Source organism: Chenopodium quinoa, unplaced genomic scaffold, assembly GCF_001683475.1.
Source record: "Chenopodium quinoa cultivar QQ74 unplaced genomic scaffold, ASM168347v1, whole genome shotgun sequence".
NCBI classification, from domain to species: domain Eukaryota; kingdom Viridiplantae; phylum Streptophyta; class Magnoliopsida; order Caryophyllales; family Amaranthaceae; genus Chenopodium; species Chenopodium quinoa.
Window position 1 is genome coordinate 2,906,082 of NW_018743199.1, and position 26,630 is coordinate 2,932,711.

Below are 26,630 nucleotides of genomic sequence, written 5' to 3' on the forward strand. Positions count from 1 at the left end.
ATATCATGGGAAATTTGGAGAATTTTTTTTCTTAGATTGAGGAAAGAACAACATAGTATTACATAATACAGTACTTGTATGTTATATTTCCAAAAATTGAATTTTTTTCTTTGTAACTGAATTCAATTATAGTACAACTGATAAAAAAATATAAATCACCAAAATATGTCAGGCTAAACATCTACCCTGTAAGCTGCAGTTGCCTGATTGTTTTTACCAACAACAGAAAACTGCAGCCCTCTTACTCTTAAACCCCCTGACTTATCTAATCCTTACAAAACAAACAATGAAGCAAAATTACAACAAAACAGAACGAATGAACAACTTTTCAAATAATGTATAGTATATCTTTGTTTTCTATGCACTGAATAAAAAATTTTCCCTTTCTCTATACTTTTAAGTGTTATTTCCAATTTATACTGTTTTCTTGTTATCTTCATTAACATATTGGCAGATCCTCTGGTGGAGCCTCTAGAGTCTCCAACTCTCCGATTCCATCTTCGACTATGAAAGCCATAGCTAGCCCCCATGTAATGTGCACATCCAAGTGACAGTGCATCAACCATACTCCTGCAATATAAAAAAAAATCATATGAAACAGTTAGATATCTGTACAACTTTGTCACACTCGATCCGACCCATGATCAGCTCTAATCAACATAGAAAGGGGGATAATAGATTTGGATTCATGTTTTAGTACCTGGATTATCAGCAACGAATCGAATGACAGCCCATCCGTTGACAGGAACAGCAACAGTGTTTCTCATAGGAGGGTCAATGAGGTTGAATTTTTTGGTATCAGAACTCGGGTTGAAGTTGCCAAATCCTTGTGCAATGATGTAGAAGTCATAACCATGAATGTGCATAGGATGGTTTTCTCCGGTAACAATGCTAGTACCTTGGATCACAATCTGTACTGTAGATCCATACTTCATCTTATATAACTTAGTAGCCTTCAGAGGCTGCCAGAGAGCGCGACTAACATTGCCTGTGTAATCGAATTGCAACGGAGGTTGAGCCGGAAAGTCAGTAGTGAACACCCTAGGGATGCCAAATTTGTGTGCTTGTAGGAGGGACCAGTTTGATGGAAGTACAAAGGAGACATTGTTCATGCTAGCAGCAAACCTGGTCCCATTCGGTCCTTGGCATTGGCTACTGCTGAACCCTGGTGGGCATTGCTGTAGGCCTAGTCCCACTGTGAAGTGAAGGTTCTCACTGATATCGAGGGGGACTGGTACACGCCTTGGGCTCCGGAGTTTGTTAGTGAAGGAGGTGACTGTATTGGTGTCATTAAAAGCCGGTAGGGTTGGGAACACAGGGTTAGGCTTGGCAACTCCCTTAGGAGGACAAGGGAGGGACTTGTATTCGAGTATGGCCGTGGTTGTGGTGTTGTCAAAGGCTACTCCTTGTGCACTTTGGTAAGGCTTGGCAGCTATGTAGTACCGTCCTGGTGCTTGGTTTCCTGAGATTAGGACGTCCGTGGTTTGGCCTGGTCCGAGCATTATGATATTGGTTGTGAATTGCTTGAGGTAGCCTGCATCAGCTCCTACTACCGTGAATGGATGATTTGCAACCGAAAAGAAGAGCTCTTGGTTTAAGGCTGCGTTGATCACTCGTAGAAGATGTGTCTCGCCTACGTCGATTGGGACAATGACAGTGTCTGCAGATGGTTGATAGTTGGTTAGTTCAACTATATGTTAGGTGTTTGTGTCAAGAAACAGGGGAAAAATCAGAGCAAGAAACACTTATTTTGTCTTTTTGGTTGATCCATTATTCTTTAAAAGGGAAAAATAAAATAAGTTGACAAATATGCTTTTCACATTAGGAATAATTTTCATAATATAGTTAAATTTTGACTCATGAATAGATTATATATGAAAGAATAAAATTTGGATTAGATCAAATATAGACAACTTTATCTCCTGAATTAAAGTAACAGATCTGTTTTTATTAAACTTTACATTAGCTACAAACTATATGTGGTAATTTATGTGTACTTTCATACTTAAAGTCTACTTCATAGTATTTTATAAAGATGAATTTGGTATATGGTTATTTTTATGGTAAAAACAGTTAGTATGTCATGTAGACTACAATAATTCAGGTGAAAGTAAATAGTACAAACCTTGCTTAGAGCAGTTGTAGAGGTCTCCTGGCTGACCATTGATGGTGTATGCATCGGACACGTTAGGGGCTGCTCCGGTCCTAGTAGCTTGTCTAACCACTGAAACGGGGTCACGGTTCCACCACTCTCCTGTTTTTATCATAAAACACATGAATGGCATTAGTAATGTATACTTAGTTTCAACCGCGAAGTCTAGTCAATTTATTGAGAGTAATCTAATGACTTTACCAAGAATGACTGGTGTTTCGCGAGTAGGCTTAGGGAATGGGTACGGAGTTCCTGGCCTAGGACGAATAACTAAAGCTCCATACACGGTTGCCCTTAGCCATGAGCTATGAGCATGCCACCATAGAGTCCCTTCTTGTCCTCTAATCGTAAATCGATACGTGTAGCTACCCCCTGGTCTAATAGGGCATTGAGTCACAAACTCTGGTCCGTCAGCCCATCCGGTCCTCATTTGTCGCACACCATGCCTAGTAAAATAATTTTACAAAAATTAGATAAACAAGTTTTTTTTTTTTTTTTTGACATATTATGTATGCAAAGTTGCATGTAATTTTATAAGTGTCATATTTACCAATGAACTGTGACATTATATTTAGCTCTGTTAACAACATTGACAACAAGAGTGTCACCCTCATAAACATCCAAAGTAGGTCCAGGTAATTGGCCGTTAACCGTTATGGCATTCACAGTTTTGCACAGCCTCTTCACTGGTGTTGCTTGTACCTATTTATAACATACGTATAAAACCATGCATTAAATTATTAAACTCAAAAGTTCAAATTATGTAAAGCATTGTTATACTAATGATGCAACTTACAACAAAATCATGGTATTGGACTTTAGCCGAGGCCAAGGAGAACGCGGTAGCAAAGAACAAGACAAGTCCTAGCACAAAGGAAACCATTGTATGGTTTTTGCTAGGGGTGAACTCCATGTGTATGTATGTGTTGGATTAACAATAAACTCTACTAGACTAGAGTTATTGTCGCGGTGTGTTGGTTCGTTGTTGAGGTGTTTGTCTAAGGTAAGAATGTAGGTTGAGAAGAAATGGAAGCGTGATAGAAGAGGAGAAGTGAAGGTTGATTATATAGTGAGGAGAAGAGATAGAGAGGAGGGTGGTTTTGAGGTTGGCAGATTAGGTTGAGGATAAATTAGCAAGGAAAATGTCAGCTTAATTAATTAATTAGAAAACTTTTATTACTAACATGAAATATAATGTTCAACTCTCTAAAGATTGTGTTTGGTGCACCCACTGGCCTATCAAGAGGGCAACAACAAAAGAAAAATAAAAAAATAAAAATGAAAATGAAAAAAATTAAGGAAAAAAAGTTGATTTTTAGCAATTCTTGGTTTGCAAGTATCCTCCTAATTTCTTCTTGTATGTTTTGTCTTTGCTTTGATTTTCCATCTGAATTGATCATTATGTTTTGGATTTTTGTTTAAAGGTATAATAAAGTCTAACCAGCTATATTGGGTGATTGATTATAAGGAAATTTCTTAACTTAGACTATTGTTTTGCTTATGCAAATAATGCTTTATCTCCTTAAATTGTTTAATGCTAAGTTGCTAGCATGTACCCGGATGAGTCGGATCCCCGGCCTGTCCTTTTTTGACTGTTGAATGCAAATGTAATACTCCGAAATCAAAATAACAACTCATACGTAAATAAAGGTGTTTTAAAAAGTTGGACTCACTTTTACTTTATTTAACTTCAATTCATTTTGACAAATCCTTTTACTATTATATAAATGTTCCTTCTTATTGTACATAGCTACTCATTTCGCTCAATCTCTCATTCTCTCTTACTTTGTCCACCTTCTTATACACAACCTCCTTTTACTTTATCTCTAATTTTTTATCCACATTTTTAATACATTTTTTTCCCTAACGATTCCTAGAAACAAGAGTTTACAATGAGTTGAACTTTTAGCTCAAGGAGTGGAGGTAGTATAATTTTTAAAATGATAAATATATACGAAAAAACATAATCAATTGATCTTATTAATTTCGTCTCATTATTTTTGTTTTCAAATATTAAAACTTATTACTGTAATTTATTTGTAGTTGTTATTATCAATAATATTGCATTAAAAACTTTTTTTTTTTTTGAAGACTATTGCATTAAAAACTAACCATGCGTGTAATTTACATAGTACTTTCAATAGCTATAAATTTATAATCCAATTATAGGTTTATCATTAGTCTACCATTTTATCAATGTAAATTGTGCACGGATCAACAAATATAAATCTTGGAGGGTGACAATGGGGAAATGTGAGGGCCACATATTATATTTCTTTCTCTCTGATTGATTATATGTTTGCATTATTATTGATCTGATGTCTTTATGCAAGATATACATTTAATGCATAGATTATTGGTTGAACCGTATATTACATATTCTTCGTATGTAGAATTTATATTCAATTTTGAAAAATAAACGGGTGACCTATAATGTAAACGATAAGTTTTATCAAACGTGTTTCTAAAATTTAGTACAATAGTTGATTTTATATACCAATTACCTACGCACATAATTTGGTTAGACTACACAATAACACAAGTACTCCGTGTAACTTACTAGCTATTACAATATGTAATTTGTTTACTTGTATTATAGAAAAAAGAGACTCCATAACATTATGTTAGCAATCCAGCTTGCTTTGTGCTTTTTTTTTTTGCTAAAAGTTATCCAAAAAAACTGTGTTGATTATCATATTATAAGAACAAAATAATGAGTCAACTTTTTAATAATTTTTTTAATGAGACCAAAAAAATCATACCAAATGACATAACAGTTATATGAACAAAACTAATGTATATACCTATTGAAAGTCCAAAGTCCACTATGATTATTAGTCTATAAAAACCCAAATTAAAAGTGACTTAATCTAAACCCGATCATCTTAACTAATAATTCGATTGTTCTATAGTAGTATATACACTGTATTTGCTTACTATTTTTAAACTTGAAAACCTAATTCAAACCAAATACACGGATTATGACTATTAATTGAATTCCTAAGAGAGGAAATTTGAAGAAGAAAAGGCAAACAAGCTAAGTCTCAAGGTTGAATTGCATAATACGTATAATTTCTAGATTGTTGAACAATAATAACGTCTTTCGGTACCAATTTTCTTTTTCTTTTTTTTTTCCAAAAATCCAACTACTGTACACTGATATTATCATACATAATGTACTTTAGTACGTAAGTTATACTCCATTTTAGAAACTTCTTTTGACTTAACTGTTGTCATTTTGAATATTAAACTGTTAATTTCTCTAACTGCTAACGTCAAATGTATATCTCTGAGGAATATGATATGTAAGTCAACATCCACATTATATAATAAGTTGTTCAACGCATACAACATCAGTCAGCGGCTCTACAAATTCTACATCAAATGATATTATAATTAATTAATCTTATTCTATTTGTTTCATAATTAGTTGTTGCATAATCCTAACTCGTTTTGTCTATAATACAATATAATTTCACGAGAACATAACACTGATTCTCGATTTCTCTAGGTAACATGAACAAGATTTATTGTGTGAAAAGTCCATATTAACAATGACACGTGTATTAGTTCTAAGGAATCAATTAATGAAGGAGAAACTAAGATTTATCGGTAGTAAATGAAATTTATGAAAGTCGGTCACCAATATAATGTACGCCCAATCTCCTTCCAAATATGTTCATGAATATATGCAAGTACAATTCATTTGTGGATAATCATCGAAGCGATCTTATTGATAACAAGCAAGTGCCTATAAATTAGTTGATTGAAGCGTGTTCTTCTGAAATTCAGCAAGAGTCAACTGTATGAAAGTTGATTGTAGCGATGGTTGAAGTTTAGCAATATGTTTCACCATGGGTCCTACTCATATCAAGCGTGTAATATTTTGATTCATTTAAAAGTGGGAGGTGGATGATATTTGAACCCATGACATTTGTGTCACGTTGGCTCTAATTTCATGTTTAAGGATCTAAGTGAACCAAAAGTTTGAACTAATCATTGAAATTCAGGGAATATGTTTTATATTTTATCAGCTCACTTTTGACTAAAAAGGACTCGGGTTTGATTCTTGAAACACAACAATTATTAGTGTAGTACTTTAGTGCTGGTTGTACGTTTGATTGAACTTGAAAAATTAATTATCTAGAAAGATGTTTCCGTGTAATTGTATTTTTAAGAATTGCATAATATTTTTATGTTAAGCATGTAGTAAGTTAATTTCATTCCTATATATGGAAAGTTCCGTTTTCTAATTTGGGAGCTTAGCTAGTAAGGGCCTGTTCTGATTGACTAAACTGAGTTGAATTGAACTGAACTGAACTTATTGGAGATGAACTAGACTGAACTGAACATTTTATGAGAGTAGGAAATTAAGAATTGAACTGAACTGAACTTATTGGAGCTGAATTAAACTGAACTTATTGGAGCTGAACTAAACTGGAGTGAACTAAACTAAACAATAAAAAGCTGAAGAGAACAAGCCCTAATTCAATACTTCCTCTATTTCATCGCCTCATGGAGAAGTGAAAATGTTAATAAAGTGCAAATTTTCATGTTTTTATTATGTTTCTACTGAAGTGTAATTTTATTATGTTTTTATTAATTAAATAACTCTATGCTACTTCTCTTTATTTTTTACATCTTATAATTTTTTATCTCAATCAAACAAGCACTTAATAGGAGAACTACTTCAAAATTCGAGCCAAGTAGCTTGTGCTTAAATTTATCGGAGATTTCGATAGACATAAGTATATGAATAATAAATAGCTAATTTCTAACTAATTGTAGTGATTAATGATACAAGCCAAATATACCTTAAAAAGAAAGGTGTGAACGTCATGTTTCATACTACGCTAGCTAATCTAGCTTAGCTAGCTAAAGATTCCAATAATTGAATACACTTACAATTGGTTAGCCTCAACAAAAATTCGTATCTGCAATTTAGTTAACAACCAGTGGTCTTTTGGCGGATCAAATAATAATTCTTGTAACAAAAATATAATATTATTATGGACTTTTCCCTTTAATTAGGTAGCCTGTCCATAATTTTCAATAGTAATCCTAGCTATCTTTTTCAAACAACTTGATATAGACTATAGTATTACAATTAGATTATACTTTTATTTTATCTACTTACGAACTTTTAGAAGGTTTTGGCACTATATTGTTTCTCATATGACGCGTTACATAGTTTTGACAATTAGTTTTTGATCAATTGAATTTATTATTCTAGTTTGTGTCGCGTGGTGGATGATCTGAAATGCTTAGCTCACGCAACTTTTAGTGTGTTTAGCTGGTTACTTGTTTTTCATTCCACCACGTGTTTTAACGTTTGTACCTATTTTAGCAAAATAAGTGATGGTCTAGCTATAGATTATTTAGCGATATGTCATTGAGCGTACCCAACGTTTTACTTATTTAGTGTTTTTTTTATTCATACCGATTTTACATGGTATTAATTCCGTGCAACAAATTAGTAGTTGATCAATAATATTGTATAAACCAAATCTTATACCACTTAGAATTTTCTTTGAGTAATTTCTACCATGTTTATTATTTCAAGTAGTAGTGGTAAAAGAGCCTACGTTAGCCGGAATGTATGAAATATTGCATGTATGTTTATGTTCATGGAAATAACTAGGTAGTAGAAAGTAAATCTAGAATTTTAGAATGAGCCGAAATGAGGTATTGTAATTTGTAAAATAATCAGCAAATTAAATTTACCATGTCAAATAAAAGGTGCAATTCTTAGCCAAATTGGAGAATATACACAAGAAATATCAAAATCATTAGGTAAAAAATTGAAGGAAAACTTTTGTATACACCCGGTTTTCAGTAATTTATTGCACATCGGGTACACTTTTGTCAGATTTAGTGTCACTTTTGTCAAATTTAGTGTCACTTTTGTCAAATTTATCAATAAAGCATAAATAACTCTTATATATATCACGGTAACTTTTGTACGTTTTAGTATAACTTTTGCACATTTTATTGTCACTTTATAACGGATGTTCAGTAATTTACTGAACATCCGTTTTATTTAAAAGTTTGTGAAAATTGAATTGGCAATGACTTTAGTAGCGAATCTAAAGATTTTTTCTTTGATTTTCTATAAAAATTTAGTGACGTTGCGTAATGACAATGAATAGCTCCTATATGCTAGTCATTAGTAAATTTCATTAGCTAAATTATGCATAAACTAGTTCCTATTAGCTTAATGCGTATCAAGTATGCCAACTACCATAGAAACATCAACAAATTGTACAAATTGCAATTCTTGACCAATCCAATTATATTAGAATTATTAGAGATTCCATCAACGGGAGTAAAGGATCGAACATCCTAAATTTTTAATTACATGCATCAACTTTAACGAGTATGTAACGTGGTGCTACCATTTCTACCAATTGACAACTTTCTTTCATTTTCTGTTTACGGGATATGTAATGAAATGGTACCCTTATCATATGGTGTTACTGTATGACGATAGATAGCAAAGAGGACATATATGCTAACAATCACATTTTCATAACAATTTAAAGCACCCCATGGTCCCCATCATCTAAAATCTTTTACTTTTAAACTTCTTTATTTCCATCATAACTAAATCCTCACAAAACCTTTTTTTAAAATTTGAAGTTAAATAAATTACATTGTTATTCACTCTAGTTAATTCATCCCCCATACCAAACTACTTGTGTACATTTTATATATCGACGCAATTTACATTATCATGTCAAGGAAAATTTTTAGTTAATCAGACCCTATCTTTATACAAGTAACTTTTACGGACTCACTGCAATTGAGCAACAAAAAAGTCCAAAAGAACATGGTATTAGTCCAACTAGCCAATATAATCAGTTGTCAAATCATTAGAGAGACGTGGTTTGATTCATATGTCTGGATTGGATCCCTTATTTCCATCCCTAATACAGCGGCACTCCCGTCAATTTGTGCCAATGTATGGAAAATTGGAACAAATTGACATTATGATTAACATGTTTTGACAATAACATCCAAACTGTAGGTAAGATTTGAAATGAAAAGAACAAGCATTACTACAAAATCTTCATGCACAAGGGATTAATGATTCATGCGATAATTATGTCTAAAGTGTAATGATTAATTACTCTATATTCTCGTTGAAACTAACCTATATAGTGCTATATATTGCCCATATACAAAGACTTAGGTATAAAATTAACAAAATGTTACGCACTATTTGATAAAACGAGGAATTACAAGACATTAGACTAAGATAGGTGAACGAAAAACTTAGCAAACTAACAAATATAATCAAACCCAAAGTTTGGTGAGTTCGTTACTGACTTTTATCAAATCTTTTTTGATGGAAAACAACACATATAATTCTTAGTTGAAATCAATAGTGTATAGGTCGTTAATAATAGAGAAATTTCAGTAGTTTGAAAGCTACCTTGCCCGTCAAAGTGCTCTTCAAATCTCACTTGTTATTTGTCAACACTTTTTTTTAATTTCTTTTCTTTGGTCTCATTTTGTTGGTTACACTTAGGGCATGTTCTGATTTAATGAATTGAGCTGAAATGAAATGAAATGAAATAAATATTTTATGAGAGAAGAAAATTAAGAGTTGTACTAAACTGAACTAAAAATAAGGTGAAAAGAACGGACCCTTATTATTCTGCGCAATTTTCTGTATACATATTTTAGCATCAATATCTTCAAATTCATTTACGCTTCATAGAAAAATTATCAAAAGATTCATATTAAAAGTTACACATCGCGACGGATCGGATCTTATTAACAAAATTTCACATATATATGTTATTTCTTAATTATACATAAAGATTTTTCATTATTTAAAAGATTCTTACAACTCCGTATATTATATTTTAATTTGGTGCTTACAATGACTTGTTTTTCATGCTAATTAATTTCTTTGGTCTTTCATTTGAGACTTTATTATCTAATATTACTTGAGTTCCATATTTCATGGGTAGTTATAGGTTTGGTGTTGTATTTTTGTATATTAGTATGATAGTATCCCACAAGCAATGAACACTATTATCTAAGTGCATGTCATTATCTAGATGTATTTTCTCGCAAATATTATATAACGATGATAAATAATACGAAGTATCACTCATACATACTCTCTTTAATTTGGTCGAAAATAAGTACTTGTATGTTTTAGGGTTTTTTTTCAAGGCCGGAACATATTGTGCTATAATATATCGAACTATGTCTTCATGATAAGACTTATAAAAAATTGACCAATACTTTAAAACACCAATTAAGCTTTAAAAATGTAATGGGTATAACAATTGAATGTGCCACAAAAATGGCACATTCAACATTTTAAAAAATTACATATAAGATCCTTTTGTCTTTTTGTTGTTGTTGTGTCCATTTTATTTTTAATTGATAAGACTCTAATCAGACTTTAATCCTCGCGGTTTTTAGTTCAGTATATATTTACGGGGTACACAAAAGACTTCCGTTTCCGTTCTTGGTTTGCTCTTCGCCTCTCGCTCTTGAGAGTGCTTTGTCGTGCTAGGTCATTGACATATCCTTTGTCTTTATTTGACCCCAAGAATGGATTGGATCGAAACGACTCTTAGAAGTAAAGGGGAGAGTCTGGGGTTCGAATCCTACCAACTACCAAGTGAGCCAACACTTTGTTGATTATTGTGTCCTTTTTTTTTTTTTTTTTTTGCGTTCTACCCGATTCACCCTTTGGACTAATCCGGTTTCCGGGATCAATTCTGGGTGGTTAGGTTCCAGTCCCCTCCCAATTGTTGTTCCTTTTAATTTGCTTTTATATGATTAATACTCATAAGATTTATTTATTTTGACTCATAAAATTAAGACTTATTATTTGGATTCTAGAACCAAAACCTACTACAGTAGAAAAAGGAACATCTCAATGAGTAAGACTGTATCATTATATTAATCCTAATTACTTTGACTTTGTAAGATGGACATCTTAGTGGACTAGTGGTGTTTCAGATTTGTTGTGAAATTTGTAGTCTTGGTCCATATGTTAGTAGTCTTATTGGGCCAATTTTATTGGGCTTTTTCATGGCATATTGGTAGCTAGTTTTACAGTTCACCTAAGGGTCTAATCTTATGATTCTTACTTATGATTCTAACTTTTTAAAGAAGAAACATGTAGCCATTTTAGCATATGGGCTAGTGGTTGTTTGCACAACAAAATAAGATTTTACTAACTCATCATCTTATTGCATTGGTTTTTTTTTTTTTAAAGAGGAAAGGTACACAATGCTTATGATCTTATCATAGTGAAAAACCCTTAGCAATTAGTGGTTTTCCTATCTCAAAGAAGAATTAATACCTAGAATTATAAGAATAAGAAAGAAAATTACATTACATAAAACAAAAGTATAAAATACAAGTACATAACTAAAAATTTAAGATAACAAGATTGGAAATTTTGGCTATAACGCATCTAGGTAGCCACAAGTCTATGTATATACTACCTTGTTTCATAATTTAAAGGATATTATTTTGACATGTTTCATTTATCAACTTTTTATGAGTTATAATACTAATATCAAAGCAATTTTTATTTTTTGTGTCAATTTACAAACTATTAACACGACAATGTAACACTTAATATTGTTTATTATAATTTGTATTGTCTAATGACTCTAATCCAATCTATTTGTTATTTTACTATTTAATATATGTGAAAATTTATTACCTTAGTTTTCACTTTTTCCTAATCGATGCACATGGCACCTTTACTGGCTACTAACTGCAGCCAATAGTTTATCTTTCTTTAATACTCTTACGGAGTATAAAATTCTTGTGTTTTAGCTCATGAAAAAGAAAAAAAAAATAATAACAAATAAATAACTTTATCAATTTTATGTAAATCAATTACTCCCTATTTTATTACTGAGTACTTGCTCTATTTTCCTTATGTCGATGTATATCTTTGTTCATCAATATCTCTAATCATAAATAAGTTATACACCAATTATTAATAATCTATTTATTAAGAAGATTTTAATAAGTATCTACAAGACTATATTTTTTTCTTATGCATAATCCAAAATATTAGTCAAATTAAGCCAAATGAATAATGTAAATGCATTATGTAATAAAATACAAAGGGTGTATAATTTTTTTTTAAAGAATAATATAATATTTCACTACTACAAAAAAGGGAATAGAGAACTGTCGAAATAGGTCTTATAGAACGTCTCAGAGGCGTTCTTCTGCTAAGTGATGTGTAAAGCTTATAGAACGCGTGGAAGAGGCGTTCTATATGAAAGGGAAAAGAGAACGGTTATGTGAGATAACAGCTCTATATTCTCTTCCACACGCTTAATAAAAAATCAATACAAAAGAGAACGATTGACTAGGATAACCGTTCTCTTTGTTTTTTTTTTTAATTATCGTATTATTAATTTTGCACGAATTACGGAGGTTGTATATCTACTAATCTACATCATGATTCATAAATCAATAAATCAACTTAAATTGAAACTGTAAGAGATGAAGTGAAATACCAAATAAAAAAAACTTTATTTATCCTTTGTATTTAATTAATTACATCTTATGTACTTTTGATACAATTCAAGTAGTGAAAAATTGAAGAATATGATACTGGAAAACGAATAGATGAAGAGGTTCAAGAATTTCTTCTCCTTTATATCCGATTAATCTGTTGAAATTAAAAAAAAAAAAAAAAAGGTTATAAGTCCATAAGAGCGAGACATTGACAATAAAAATAAAACATGCATGTTTAACAACAATATATATTCAATCAAATGAACAATCACAATAATAATTAACAACTAAACACAAAATTGAAGATCTTCGACATCTTTTCAAAATTAATCAACAAACACAAAAAAAAACAGTAATTTAATTCATAAAATCTCACATTAATCGGATGAACAATCAACAAAAATGAAAAGCAAAAGATAATAATAGGTCTAGGAAAAGAAAAAAAAAATAATAGTACATGATAAGTTAACAATGAACTATAAAAATCCTTCCTAAAATCACAACCTTCACAATCATAGATTCAAATGAAAATCAATGCTTATATGGAATCAAATAGCGGAGAGAGAATTTAACCTATTGCTTAATGAAATCATTGGTTATCGCGAGGGAAACAAAAATTTTCGGTGATAACCAATGACAGTGAAGAAATCACGATGGAGTGCAGAGGAGGTAGGTAGACTTCCAACAGCCTGACGCGAAACTTAGGCAGCCATTGTTGTTGAATCTCCAAAATAAGGTTGTTGAGGAGACGGGTGTTCTGCAATTAGAGAAGGTGAAGGAGAGGAGATAGCTTTTATTAAGGCTCTAAAACACATCTGAGTAGAGGAGAAGGAGAAAGAAAAAGAAAGAGGAAAAGCTTTGAAGAGAGGAAAGGGGAAGCCATGAACGACTGTAGAGGATTAGAGAATATAAGATGGGCGTTCAAACCGGCCCATAGGGAATAGGGTTTTGCTAGTGGGTTATTTTTTTTTTATGTTAAAATCAAATAGAACGGTTACCTAATAAAGTGTTCTATATAGTAAATTAACAATTTAATATAAATAAATAAATATATCAAATAGAACGGTTAACTTAGATAGGCGTTGTATATAATCCTAGAGATCGCCTATCTAAGTTAACCGTTCTATATCTTGCGTTTTATATTCTAGTTTTTGTGGTAGTGTTTGTACTCCCTCCGTTTTTAAATACTTGCTCCATTTCTCCATACGCGGAGTTTTTGGAGAAATTGGAGAAAGTATTAAAATATGGAGGTAGTGAGATTGGTGGAAGAATAAAAAATTGTAAAAAACAAAAGTAGTGGAGAAATTGGCGAAGAGATAATATGAAATTAATAAAATATGATATTTGTTTGGTCCACTAGGTGAGAGAAATGAGTTAAATATTGCAAAAGCTTTTCAAATATGAAAATGGAGCAAGTATATAAAAATGACCGAAAAAGGAAAATGGAGCAAGTATTTAAAAACAGGGGGGGTATTTAATAAGAGCATGTTCTCATTTACTAAAATAAGTTGAACTAAACTAAATTGTTTACGAGAAAAGGAAATTAAAATTAGAAACTGAACTGAACGGAATTGAAATTAAATAGACCCTAATTATTCACTTGCCAGGTGGTAGAGACGTGCCAAGGTGTACCAATGAAATTCTTGTTACCACGTCAATCATAGTCACATTTTCCCTCGTTTTCCTCACTATACTCACTTGTGGAAAATTATTTATTTATTTTTTTTAAAAGAAAAAGGTTCTGGAAATTATTTTGAACCACCCTAAATTTCCAAATTTTTCAGTTAATCGTACAAATGACTTAACTAATCTAATTAGGATTACAAATTTACAGATAATTCATCCATTGTTCTCTCTCCTACCCTCAACCTTCTTCATCTTCATTCCTCAAAAATCCCCAAATTTGTCGATAAATTAGGGTTTTCGAAAATGATGGGACACGATCAAGATTCAACTGATGAAGATTCGCACTCTCAAATGGAGAATTTAGCTCTCAATGATAATTTTCCTCCTCTTCAATCGTCTTTCAATGGCGCTTTTCCAAATCCTCTTTCTCCTCCTCCTGAGATCTCCACCACCGCCATTGATGATTCTTCAGCCGAAACCCTAACTCAATCGAACCAGAACAATATCCAGAACCCTAATTCATCGCTCAATTCGTTCCTTGAACCTCCTTCTTACGCAGATGCGATGTTTCGATCGTTTGATGCGGATGCTGATGTTGTCGGAGAAATCAACGGTCATGATCGGAGTGATTCGCGGTTGTCGGATTCGGAGTATATCTACATTTCGGTGTCGGATCCTGAGAAAGTTCCAGAAGCTTCGAATTCGTTGGTTCCAGGTAGTGGTTCTTACTATACTTACTTGATTACAACTAGAACGAATTTGCCTGAGTTTGAAAGTACTGAGTTTAGTGTTAAGAGGAGATTTCGAGAAGTAGTGACGCTTTCGGAGCGATTATCGGAGACATTTCGAGGTTATTTTATCCCATTGAGGCCAGATAAGAGTATAATGGAGAGTCAAATGATGCAAACGAATGATTTTGTTGAACAAAGAAGAGTTGCCATTGAAAAGTACTTGAAGAAATTGGCAGTTCATCCTGTTATTCGAAAGAGCGACGAATTTAAGGTGTTTTTGCAGGTGGAAGGGAGGCTTCCGCTTGTTAAAACTACGGATGTGGCGTCGAGGATGCTTGATGGAGTGGTGAAGTTGCCAGGGCAGCTTATGGGAGAGTCTACCGTGGCGCCCGAGGAGGTGGTTCAGCCGGCGAAGAGTGGGAGGGATTTGTTTAGGTTGTTTAAGGAGTTAAGACAGGCGGTGTCGAATGATTGGGGTGGAGTGAAGCCTACAATTGTTGAGGAGGATAAAGAGTTTTTGGAAAAGAAAGAGAAACTTAATGATCTTGAACTGCAGCTTAGCAATGTGTCTCAACAGGTATCGCGTTTTTTAGCTGTTTAGTGATTATAATGATCATTATTTTTGTCTGTATAAATTATTTCATGTACTTGTATCTAATTAGGGAAGTATATATCAGTTTATCACAAAATAGAGGAAGAATTTTATTGAAAATTTAACATTTTACAAATAGTATTTGTCAATAATCATTAGTGTAATCAATAATAATGAGTAATTGGATGTAAGTATTTGAAAAAGAACAACAATGTGGAGGATGTTACTTCATAGCAATTTCATGGAAAGTTGTGTATTTCTCACTTTCTGTGTTCAGTCATGCAACCACTTAGTTGTTTCTCTTAGTTATTAAGTGGTCAAGTAGGTTTGAGATATTGTATTTCCAGACTGATGTGTGGTAGTTGTGCTATTTGTTTAGGCGGAAATGCTAGTGAAAGCACAGCAAGATATTGGTGAGACAATGGGGGAGTTGGGTTTGGTATTTGTTAAGATGACAAAGTTTGAATTCGAGGAAGCACTTTATGAATGCCAAAGAACGCGGGCAGCTGACATGAAGAATATGGCAACAGCTGCAGTTAAAGCGAGTAGATTGTATCGTGAACTGAATTCTCAGACTGTCAAGCATTTGGTAAAGATTTGCATGTTATTATACTATTCTGTGGTAGAATATTTGTTGATTAATGGCATCTAATTTCTTACCAAATATATCGACTGTGATCAGACAAATCGTTAGTTTAGCTTGTACATGCTGAATTGCTGATGATTATGTTGAGTGTTTATCATAGAGACAGTTACTGACTATTGTATGGCTGAACACATGCCATATACCACTTCATTCATAGTCTGATATTTTAAATGGATGTTTAAATACTAGTGCAGTAGGTTTTCTTGTTGGTCTTGTATGAGTTCACAAATAAGAGGTCAAACGTAAGAAATAGCGTTTTTTGAGGATGCAATGCATATATGCATGTCACGTGTCTGAAAAATTGGACATTGTATAAGTAGATCCAGCAGCTACCATTTAACATGGACTAATAGGTATAATAATGTTAACTTTCTCCTTGAAATGTTTAGTTTGATGTCATAGAATGTCACGATGCTGGATCTGCTCTGATCTCTTGCTCCAGTTCTCTCCTGTCATCTTAATACTCTGAAGGGCACCAAATAGGTCTAGTGACTCCAATTTCTTTGTTCATTTTTATGTTGTATGAGAAACATATAGACCGTGCTTGTTCTGGTTGGTTCAGAATAACATTGGCCGTAAATCGATGCATTTAGGACTTTAGGTAAAGGTTGCCAAATAGGATTATTAAACATCAGTCTCTGTGTTCATTTTGAATGTTATATGAAATTTTAGAGCCAGTGTTTATTTTGGACAGATTATATTTTCTTGTGGTTAATTGATGCATTAAGTTGTCAGTAGGAATGTATGCACACTCTTGAATGAATATTCTGTGTGGTTACCAGTTTAATGATTGCTGTATTGTTTATTTCAGGACAAGCTCCATGATTATCTAGGGATGATGCTATCTGTAGACAATGCCTTTACTGACCGGTCTAATGCTTTGCTGACTGTCCAAACTCTTGTATCTGAACTATCTTCTTTAGAGTCACGAGTTGAAAAACTAGAAGTTGCTTCATCTAAAATTTTTGGTGGTGACAAGTCCAGAATGCGAAAAATTGAAGAATTGAAAGAAGCAATCAAAGCAACTGAGGATGCCAGATGCTGTGCAGTCAAGGAATATGAAAGAATCAAGGTAGGAATCTATGCCTTTTATGGCTTTTAAGTATCAGGCTATTCTTATAATTGTAATATGTATATTGTCAAGTACTTAGCTTTAGATGTCTCTCTTATTCTGACTTAATGAACTAGGGTTGGATACCATGTCAACAGCGGAGTACATGCTATAATTATTCATTTTATTGTAGCTGTTTGGATGCTGATTGCTGATGTGTATTTGTCCTATCAGTAGTATATACCCAGTGTAGGAATGTTTTCCCTAGTTTCCTCTTTCATCTTTTCTTTTGTGTAAATGTGGATTGCCATCTATTGTCACAGAATTCCTTTCTGTTCAATAGTAGTATTTGCCTATTTGGTCTTGCACAAAGGATTATTCTTTGGCCCATCTTTCTCTGTCAATGTTTTCCTAATTATTATGAGGCTGTTGTTACATAATTTGCCATTTTGTGATTGAATTTTAATGATCATAAATTAGGATTATAAGCTGTTTTACTCCGTCGTGTGGTCTTTTGTTAGAGGCGAGACCTCCACTTTTATCAAGTAAATTGTGGCTGTGGGGTAAAATTCGTGTTCTGTTCATGGGGACTTTTGTATTCTTTTTCTGATTTTGATACTTCGTATGCAATATCTTCAATATTTTGCAGGAAAATAATAGGAGTGAGCTTGCTAGACTAGATAAAGAAAGGCAGGCAGACTTTTTGAGCATGCTGAAAGGCTTTGTTGTTAATCAGGTACATTCTTCAGCCTCTTTAATTCACATTCATCTGGGTGGTAATTGATAGAGAGAATACCAATGACATACTCGATACCTTTTTGAATATGTCATCTTTAAATTGGTTATACAATATAGCCTTTGTATGATGGAGTAAGTAATATGGGACAAAAAATAAATCCACTTGGTTTCAGACTTGGTACAGCACAAAGTCATTATTCCCTTTGGTTTTCACAACCAAAAAACTATTCAGAAGGTCTACAAGAAGATCAAAAAATAAGGGATTGTATCAAAAATTATGTACAAAAAAATACAAGAGCATCCTCGGGTATCGAAGGAATTGCACGTATCGAAATTCAAAAAAGAATTGATAAACATTCTGAAGTCAATTATAGCTATCAAAGTCCTTGAGTTGAAACCCTGGTGATTTAAACTAACTCCAAAACGTTAAATCGTTGATCCCATAGTGTATGCTTTTGGTGGGGTGACGTGAAGTGAGGGAGGAGGGGGAGCTCAATTTAAACTAAGTAGCATATTGCTTTAGCAAACTTTATGACTCTTTCAAAGCTAAACACCATTTCTACTATCATGCATAGATATGTTAGTGCATTATGTAATTGTTTGTATTCCCTGTGGTTAATGTTTGCCAAAATCTAACCAACCAAAATAATACTTGTTTTGCAGGCGGGATTTGCAGAAAAAATGGCTAGTGTTTGGGAAAAGGTTGCCGATGAAACAAAAGGATACGGAAATGGTGTTAGTTGATGTATTTCATGTATATACTGTACAATTTTTGTTCTGTTGTTTTTGTAGTCTAATTTTCTGTACAATTGAGAACAGTTAAGTTCATTTTATAGTACCCTTATCCACGTTCTGTACATAGCTAATTATTGAAGAGGTCTGCGTTACCTACGAGTATTTCCCTAATCTGTTGCATTGTCTGAGGCTTCGGCTGTTTAGTGTTTACCATTACATTTCAACTTAATTCAGTCATTCAGAATGTATTCAATCTTGTATATACTCTAGTATACTATGCTTAGCTGTTGTGAACGTTATTTTGAACTAAAGCAGCATATTTTCAGATGTCTCGTTTTTATTTTATTTTGCCTTAAAATTATTAATTTTTAGTAAGCTCGATAGTAAAATCTCACTTATTATTCCTAAATCCGGATGCAGTTAAAGATGGAAGAATTTTTCTATGAACTATAGCAGCAAAGTTTCACTTTGAGCTTCATAGCAACAATTCAGAAACAATCAAACAGAGACCAGAGTATTGGAAGTCATTAAAGAATGGACTTTGCTTAGAATAAAATAGGTCTCTTGTTCCTTAATGGACGGGAACAAGAGAATTTAACAAACCTACTAATTTATGATCATTTAGGAGCAACTAATAAGTAGTAATAGAATTCTATATACAAAGCTCAATTAGCAAAAGATGATCAAGACTACTAATTAAAATACCAAAAATCCCTAGAAGAATCCCTCTAAATCTTCCTTATTCACTTGCTGATGGATCACCACCACCGTCATCACCCGAAGTAGTTGCAGTATCAGTTGGCCTGATCTCCTCTAACTGCTGCAAAACCTGCTGAACCTCTGGCCTCGAAGCTGGTGAAGGGTCAACACAATGCAAGCCCAACTTCAAGGTGTTGAGCAATTCATCTCCAATAGTTGACGCGTCTTTCATCAACTCCATGTCAAAAACCTCATTAGTCCACTCTTCTTTAACAATGGAAGCCACCCACTGCGGCAAATCTACACCATTCAGTGCTTCCCCGGGTGACTTCCCTGTCAGTAGCTCCAAGATGATCACCCCTAGACTATACACATCAGTCTTCGTGTTGGCCTTCTTGAGCTTCGACAGCTCTGGAGCTCGGTACCCTAATGCTTCTGCAGTAGCAATCACATTTGCTGCAGCTGATGCTGTCATTAGCCTTGACAGGCCATAGTCTGAAATTTGGGCACTGATGCTGTCATCAATGAGAACATTGCTTGATGTCAGGTTGCCATGAATTATATTCTCATTGTTGTGAAGATGGAAGAGTCCTCTAGCCATTCCTTGTATCATCCTCATTCTTGTAGGCCAGTCGACTCGTGTGTCTGGCTCTCGAACTGCAATGGAAAACATCAGATTACTTTCCAATCACAAATTAACAATATCAGAAAGTAAAACAAGTTTTAACAGTAAGATTCAACAAATTTCTTACCATGTAAAAAGTTTGCAAGACTGCCCTTAGGAATGTAATCAAAGACAAGAAGCTTTTCTCCTTTAGGCCCTAAATAATAGGCCCTCAATGCCAAAAGATTTGGGTGTCTAATTTTGCCAATCATATTAACTTCAGCTTCAAATTCTTTCTGCCCTTTTGTAATCTTCTCTCTTAATCTTTTCACAGCAACTTGACTTCCATCTTCCAATGTAGCCTTATAAACAGTTCCATATGTGCTCTTTCCCATAATCTCAGCAGTAGCACACAGAAGATCATCTGCTGTAAACACCATTGGACCATCAAAATGAACCAGTTTACCCCCGGTTTCGCCTGTCTCAACCTCCGGTCCACCAGACGGGCCCCCCTTCTCGGCTTGTGAGGCCCTCCCCGCGGCAGCAACACCCCCTTCTTTCTCTTGACTTGACACAGACCTTTTCCTGATCAAGCAGAAGAGTAGTATGCAGCAAAGTGTGAGCATAATCACTAAAAGTATACCTGCTGCTATCAGAATTATGTCTTTAATGCTCAATTTTCGGCCTTTTTTCGCTTCTGCTGAGATGCCAATTGAAGGTGATGGTGCCTCTGAAGGGCATGGAGATGAAGGACTAAACCCACATAATCTAAGATTCCCAATAAATGAGCTTGAATTAAACTTTTCAGAAAGTTCAGTTGGAACTAAACCAGAAAGGCTATTATATGACACATTCAAGAAACCAAGATTTTTCAAATTAGAAAGTGAATTTGGGATTTCTCCACTGAAATCATTGAAGGACAAATCAAGCTGTTTAAGGGTAGAAAGATTGCCAATTGATTGAGGAATTCGACCCTCGATTCGATTCCTCCTAAGATTAAGCATAGACAAATTATGAAGGTTACCTATATCTTCAGGCAAATCTCCTACAAGATAATTACTCTCTAAATTCAATGTATTCAAAGAAGATAACCTTGAAATACTCTTTGGAAAACTACTCTTGATAAAATTATGGGACAAATCCAATGTCCTAATACTAGAAAGTTTCCCCAAACTAGAAGGCAATGGTCCTGATAAATTATTATATTGAAGAGAAAGAACACTAAGGCTACTCGAACGAGTTAACTCGCCGGGTATAGGACCTTGCAAGGAATTATAGCTCAAATTGACCCAATAAAGCTTAGTAGAATTAGCAAGACTAGGAGGGATTTTTCCTGTAAGAAAATTATGGCTAAGATCAAGGGTTTGAAGCAGAGGACATTGGCCTAATGAAGCTGGAATCGAACCCGAAAGGCGGTTATTAAAGAGTTGGACACCTCTAAGATTAGGAAGAAGGCCTAAAGAATAAGGGATTGAACCAGTGATAAGATTATCATGAAGACTAAGTTTTCTAAGTGCTTGAAATTGGACAATTTTTTGTGTAATTCTACCACCTAAATTTTTCCAAGGAAGTTGAATTACAATAACTTGACCTTTTGCACATTTAATTCCAACCCAACCACCTGAACAAGCACCAATTCCACTATCATTCCAACTCCTTAAATACCCTTTTGGATCAATCAACTCATTTTTAAATGCTTGTAAACCTTGATAATCAGCTTGTGTAATTACCACACCATCATATCCACTCTCACTTGAACAACCTTGTTGACATAAAATCATCAACAATTGCATCAAAATCAACACCTTCTTGTACTTAAACCCGAAACCGGAACCGGAACCAGAACCACCAAGTGGGGTTTTTTCTTTGGATTGTATCTTCCATTTACCCTTCTTTTTTTGAGTTTCAATCAACATTTGAGAAATTGGGTGTTTTCAAAAATCTAAAAAAATTAATGGGTTTTTTTTTAAAAAAAAAAAAAAAATTAGAAAAAAAAATTGGGTTTTTGGTGAGGAGCTGAAAATGAGTTGATGAAACAGGGAATAAAACAGAGAATAGGAGGGTTTTGTAGTTAAGGTTGACATTTTTTGAGTATCATAACAGCACGTGATGAGAGAGAAACTCACGTGAAAAGTTAAAAAACCCGGGACAAACTGTCAGAGTTGCAAATGCTTCAGAGGCGCCTCTTAACGGCTAGTTTTTTCCTCTCTTTCTTACTCTCTATAAAATTTACCACTAAAATTTTGAGAAATGAGTCAATTTTTGAATCTTTATAATAAAATCTAACGGCAACTTTTTCTTGTTATTATGTGAGTTATATGTTCTGAACCTTGACTAAATTACAGAAAATGCCATTGGTAATTGCATGGGTTCATTAATAAGTGCATAAAAAAGTGAACTTTTGGGTGGATTATACGAGGTTGAATCCCAACAGTTTTTTTGTGTGTCATTTTGCTGTTTTTATTAATAAAATAAAGTTATTTTTAACTACTTTTTAAAATTTTGTTACTATTATGTGTTAGTTGTTGTACATAAAATTGTTACCAACTTTTTTTTGTTCTTTAATAATATGATTAAAGTAATGAGTTTGGAAGTTCTAGGTGTTGAGATTTGGAAGATTATGACATGAAGCTTTAAATGCATAATTCAAGTGTGTGAAAGAATGGTGCTTTCAAACAAAATACAATCGTAGGTATACTTGTAGACAAAATACTTGTATAACCTAGAAAGCTGAGATTAGAGGGTCGTTTTATTGTTTGTACATTGTAGAAATAGTGGTCCAAGTTTTTAATTCCATTTCTATGAAAGTGTAAAATTGATGGAAAGAATTATTTTTGGAGTGTTGCATAGGATTGATGGAATACTTGTCTTTGTTCACATATTTTTCATTAGATGTTACTTCTTGTATCTCTCAAATTCAATGCTAACCTTCATTTTTCTCACCAAAAATTATTAAAAAAATAAAAATAAAAAAACTAGCTTCTAGCTTCATTTGTTTAAAAAAAAAAATACTATTAAATCACTATAAATCATTGATTTTAACATTTTCATCTAATATTTTCCTTTTTAATTATTCTTTTGATGTATATTACGGAGTACTTGTTTTTCATCTTTTTTTGTTGACATGACTCATATGTGAAACTCTCCTTTAATGTGATTTTTTTGGGGGTATGTTGTAGGGTGATTTTAAAATATACACAAACATATTAATTTTGGTAGCGTTATCTCATTATCAACCATATTAATAGACTGATGGATATGGGGTGGTTGAAGTTGCATGACTTGCCTCACTACAAATATTGTAGTACAAATTTTTTGGAGAGCATTCATATCTCTAGCACTCAAGTTTCCTTCTACCCTTTAAGGCCTTTAACTACTAAAATGGCTAACTATTTATAGATATAGCCATAGAAGGCAACTTTTTGTATGACCTTAGGAAAAGGATGTCTTTTATGATATTTTGAGGCATCTTTTTTTCCTTTCTTTCTTTCTTTTCTTTTTTTTTCTTCTTTTTTTTTTCCTCTGAAATTTAGGGTGACTTGACTATACCACATACTAACATACTTCTTTCATTTTGCAAAGATTCTATGTAAAACTTTAAGAGTTGATACCTTTAAAAACTACAAATTGCTACATGTACTTCTTAAAACAATGTGTAGTATTTTAAATCTGAGCTAACAATTCAAGCAGACAGTTCATTTGCATGTTAACATTGAATGTCAAACACTCAAATCCATATTGTTAGTTATTTTAGTAATAACTAATAAAGTGCTACTATATGACAAGACTATTAGATTTTGTAGGATTTGAGTTACAAAATTTGTACAATGTTGTGTCTAGTTTTTTTTTTTTTTTTTTTTTTTTTTTTTTTTTTTTTTTTTTTTTTTTTGTGAAACAAATGTTGTGTCTAGTTTGTATGGGTGACAAACTTTTAAAGTTAAAGTTTAGTTTGGTTAGGTGGAGGCGTGGAGCCTTGGAGTAGTTGTGTGTAGTGATGGCCTTGCCCCAAAATTAAACTAGTCCGTACTTGATAGGTTAACACCTATGAATGTCATGAATGTGAGATTATGCTCAAGAAATGAAAAAATAAAAATAAAAATTTGGGGCATGTTACATTTTGGTTAGGTTACATTCATCATCAACAAATCATGGTTTACAAGGGATTCGACCCGACGAAGTTATTCAGTCCACACACTCGTTAAAATTACGAATAAGACTTAATTTAGCTAGTCTATGAGCAAAGTAATCATCTTTTTGTGAAAAGGAAGCTTAAGATACCTACCTTAGAACCTATTAGGACATCAAAGTAAATGACACTATGACGATCATAAAAGCTTTGATGCTATTTGTCTCCAACTTTCCATCCTTGCCACTATGACTATTGAGTATTGACTAGAGTGGTAGAGCTTTCAAAACAACAATAATCTTAAGTTCTAAACAGAAGATCAAAATGTAGGCCGTCCTAACTCCTAAATCAAAAAAAAAAAAAAAAAAAAAAAGAATTGGACCTTACTTATTCAGCCCATATTTTTCACAACTTGAACAATATCATCTTTGGCCCACTCTTCTTGCCCATGAAGTTGTGGCCCAATTTTAAAAGTAGGTTGAAGACCCCGAAAAGCCTGAAATCCATGGTGCACATACTGCTGAAGTGCTGACTGGTGACAAATTGACAACGGTTTCACGATTCCACAACAGTGAAATTCTATGCTCATTGACACTTATTAGGAACATAATCAACCAATATAAAACTGTCCTCATTGATCAATTGGTCGCGACCAGGAAAATGGCCAGTTGCTATAACAGTTTGTTCATATGATGGCAAAAGTCGTTTTGTGGATTCAGATGTTGAGGACTTGACCTTTTTGATCTAGAAAAACAAACTAAAAGGAAGTACAATGGTGATCCTAGTCCTATCAAGTCAAAGAAGGATTTTTCGTGGTGGGCAGCATGGCCGTGTGTTTGATGCCTACTGACAACATCAACCTATAGATGTAAATCATGAAGAATGTCCTGCTGCCAATTAAGACAAAGTTTTTGCATTATAATCCTTCAATAAATCCGTATCTCTTCCTAGAAGCTAGAGCTTGGAGTTCATGCAGGAGATTTCACAAATCTCTAAGGACTGATACCCTGTGCTAAATCTTTTTTTTTATTCGTCATAAATTACATCCATCATACTTCAGGTCTAATGTCCCTTTAACACAAAACATTCTGAACTTATAAGCATCTAAGTCATGAAGCTCTGTTCTGTATTTCAAACTCCTACACCCACAAAGTTTCCTATAATAATGGGTTGCACCTTCATGGCATGTAATTACACTATCCCTAAAACAACTAATCCATCAATGACTGATTCAGGTTCAACCAACTGTACTACAGTCAAAATGATAAGAAAACAAAAGCCTCTGCAACCCTTTGGTCGGTAACTTCTTGCAATTGCAATTTTTACACGAGACATTCACCCAATTTAAAATTCCCCCCCCCCCCCCCCAAACTAAACATAATGAAACACCAGTCACTTGCTAATCTCCTATCTGCTAACAGGAACAGTACAGGAAGCAATAGAGAAAGCCAGCAGCAATACTTGAATTGCCTAAATTATAATGCAACATCTTCCCTCACCAGTTTATTCATGCTTTACTTCTAATTCTATGGCTCTAATTCTCACAGGGAAAAAGCACCACCACCTGTACTTAGTTACGTCTTTACGTTCAATTTTGTGAACCCTACCAGCTAATGGTACCTAAATTCTTTCCTTACATCGCTGGCCCTCCCAACCAAAAATTTCATCTCAGATAATGCAAGGTAGAATACTCCATAACCTAATCTACTGAATTGACATATATAGAAATGAACATCTGACAAAAGACTTCAAGAATGTGCAGCTGTTGTCCATGACAGGTTTTTATCTTTCAAGATTTTCAACAAAACCTCCATGATTTTCCATTATCAATGGAATTTTTCAAGGTAATATACTCCATAACATATCAACGGAATTAACAAATATATAAATGAGCATCTGAAAAAAGAACTCAAGAATATGGTAGCTGTTGTCCATGATAGGTCTTTAATCTTTCAAAAATTTTCAACAAAATCTCTATGATTTCCCATTATCTGGCATTCCTTTAATTCAAATACTATAGCTCAACTTCACGGTAAATACTACATTAGCACCGTATGCATACACTTTTGTCACCGATCTTTATTCAAATTTAGCAATAATAGTGGAAACTAAACCCCAGCAACTACACCACACCACCCAACCCCATCCCCCAGCCAAATTCTTGCAGCCCAGCAAAGACTACCATGTACCATGCTTTGTGCATCTATCTATTCAGTTCCATTAGGATCCATCAAAACAACAGGATTATCATCTCAATATCTACGAGTTCATAAATAAATTTCAAGTCAAAAAGCATACTCCGAAGCATGTAATCTACCAAGTTAATGCGATCTATGAGGTGCATACTGCATAACATGGTTGACAAGAGCACAATTTTTCATGTATTCATCCTTCAATGATAAAACTACATAA

General features: G+C 33.5%; 3 protein-coding genes across 3 annotated transcripts; 1 reads left to right on the forward strand and 2 right to left on the reverse strand.

Moving 5' to 3' along the window:
* Nucleotides 1–3: 3 nt before the first annotated feature.
* On the reverse strand, nucleotides 4–3,255 carry LOC110733505 (laccase-12-like). The gene is made up of 6 exons (XM_021913564.1): nucleotides 2,949–3,255; nucleotides 2,703–2,854; nucleotides 2,354–2,598; nucleotides 2,126–2,254; nucleotides 701–1,660; nucleotides 4–570 (listed from the first exon to the last, which is right to left on the reverse strand). Exons 1-6 carry the CDS (start codon nucleotides 3,063–3,065, stop codon nucleotides 440–442), a joined length of 1,734 nt encoding a protein of 577 aa, XP_021769256.1. The 5' UTR covers nucleotides 3,066–3,255; the 3' UTR covers nucleotides 4–439.
* Nucleotides 3,256–14,407: 11,152 nt separating this feature from the next.
* LOC110733507 (sorting nexin 2B-like) lies at nucleotides 14,408–19,116 on the forward strand. Its single transcript, XM_021913565.1, has 5 exons — nucleotides 14,408–15,604; nucleotides 15,999–16,208; nucleotides 17,077–17,337; nucleotides 17,966–18,052; nucleotides 18,718–19,116. The coding sequence occupies exons 1-5, from the start codon at nucleotides 14,600–14,602 to the stop codon at nucleotides 18,796–18,798; spliced, it is 1,644 nt and encodes a 547-aa protein (XP_021769257.1). The 5' UTR covers nucleotides 14,408–14,599; the 3' UTR covers nucleotides 18,799–19,116.
* A 198-nt stretch (nucleotides 19,117–19,314) lies between these two features.
* On the reverse strand, nucleotides 19,315–22,379 carry LOC110733509 (probable leucine-rich repeat receptor-like protein kinase IMK3). Its single transcript, XM_021913566.1, has 2 exons — nucleotides 20,241–22,379; nucleotides 19,315–20,145 (listed from the first exon to the last, which is right to left on the reverse strand). Exons 1-2 carry the CDS (start codon nucleotides 22,006–22,008, stop codon nucleotides 19,529–19,531), a joined length of 2,385 nt encoding a protein of 794 aa, XP_021769258.1. The 5' UTR covers nucleotides 22,009–22,379; the 3' UTR covers nucleotides 19,315–19,528.
* Nucleotides 22,380–26,630: the final 4,251 nt, after the last annotated feature.

What these genes read in the sequence shown, in the direction of transcription:
- LOC110733507 (XM_021913565.1), top strand. Translation starts at nt 14,600, where the DNA reads ATGATGGGACACGATCAAGATTCAACTGATGAAGATTCGCACTCTCAA. An exon ending in TTAGCAATGTGTCTCAACAG is followed by an intron (nt 15,605 to 15,998) that starts GTATCGCGTTTT and finishes CTATTTGTTTAG; the next exon opens with GCGGAAATGCTAGTGAAAGC. An exon ending in AAGGCTTTGTTGTTAATCAG is followed by an intron (nt 18,053 to 18,717) that starts GTACATTCTTCA and finishes CTTGTTTTGCAG; the next exon opens with GCGGGATTTGCAGAAAAAAT.
- LOC110733505 (XM_021913564.1), bottom strand. Translation starts at nt 3,065, where the DNA reads ATGGAGTTCACCCCTAGCAAAAACCATACAATGGTTTCCTTTGTGCTA. An exon ending in CGAAACACCAGTCATTCTTG is followed by an intron (nt 2,255 to 2,353) that starts GTAAAGTCATTA and finishes TGATAAAAACAG; the next exon opens with GAGAGTGGTGGAACCGTGAC. An exon ending in CTACAACTGCTCTAAGCAAG is followed by an intron (nt 1,661 to 2,125) that starts GTTTGTACTATT and finishes AACCATCTGCAG; the next exon opens with ACACTGTCATTGTCCCAATC.
- LOC110733509 (XM_021913566.1), bottom strand. Translation starts at nt 22,008, where the DNA reads ATGTTGATTGAAACTCAAAAAAAGAAGGGTAAATGGAAGATACAATCC. An exon ending in TCTTGCAAACTTTTTACATG is followed by an intron (nt 20,146 to 20,240) that starts GTAAGAAATTTG and finishes TTTCCATTGCAG; the next exon opens with TTCGAGAGCCAGACACACGA.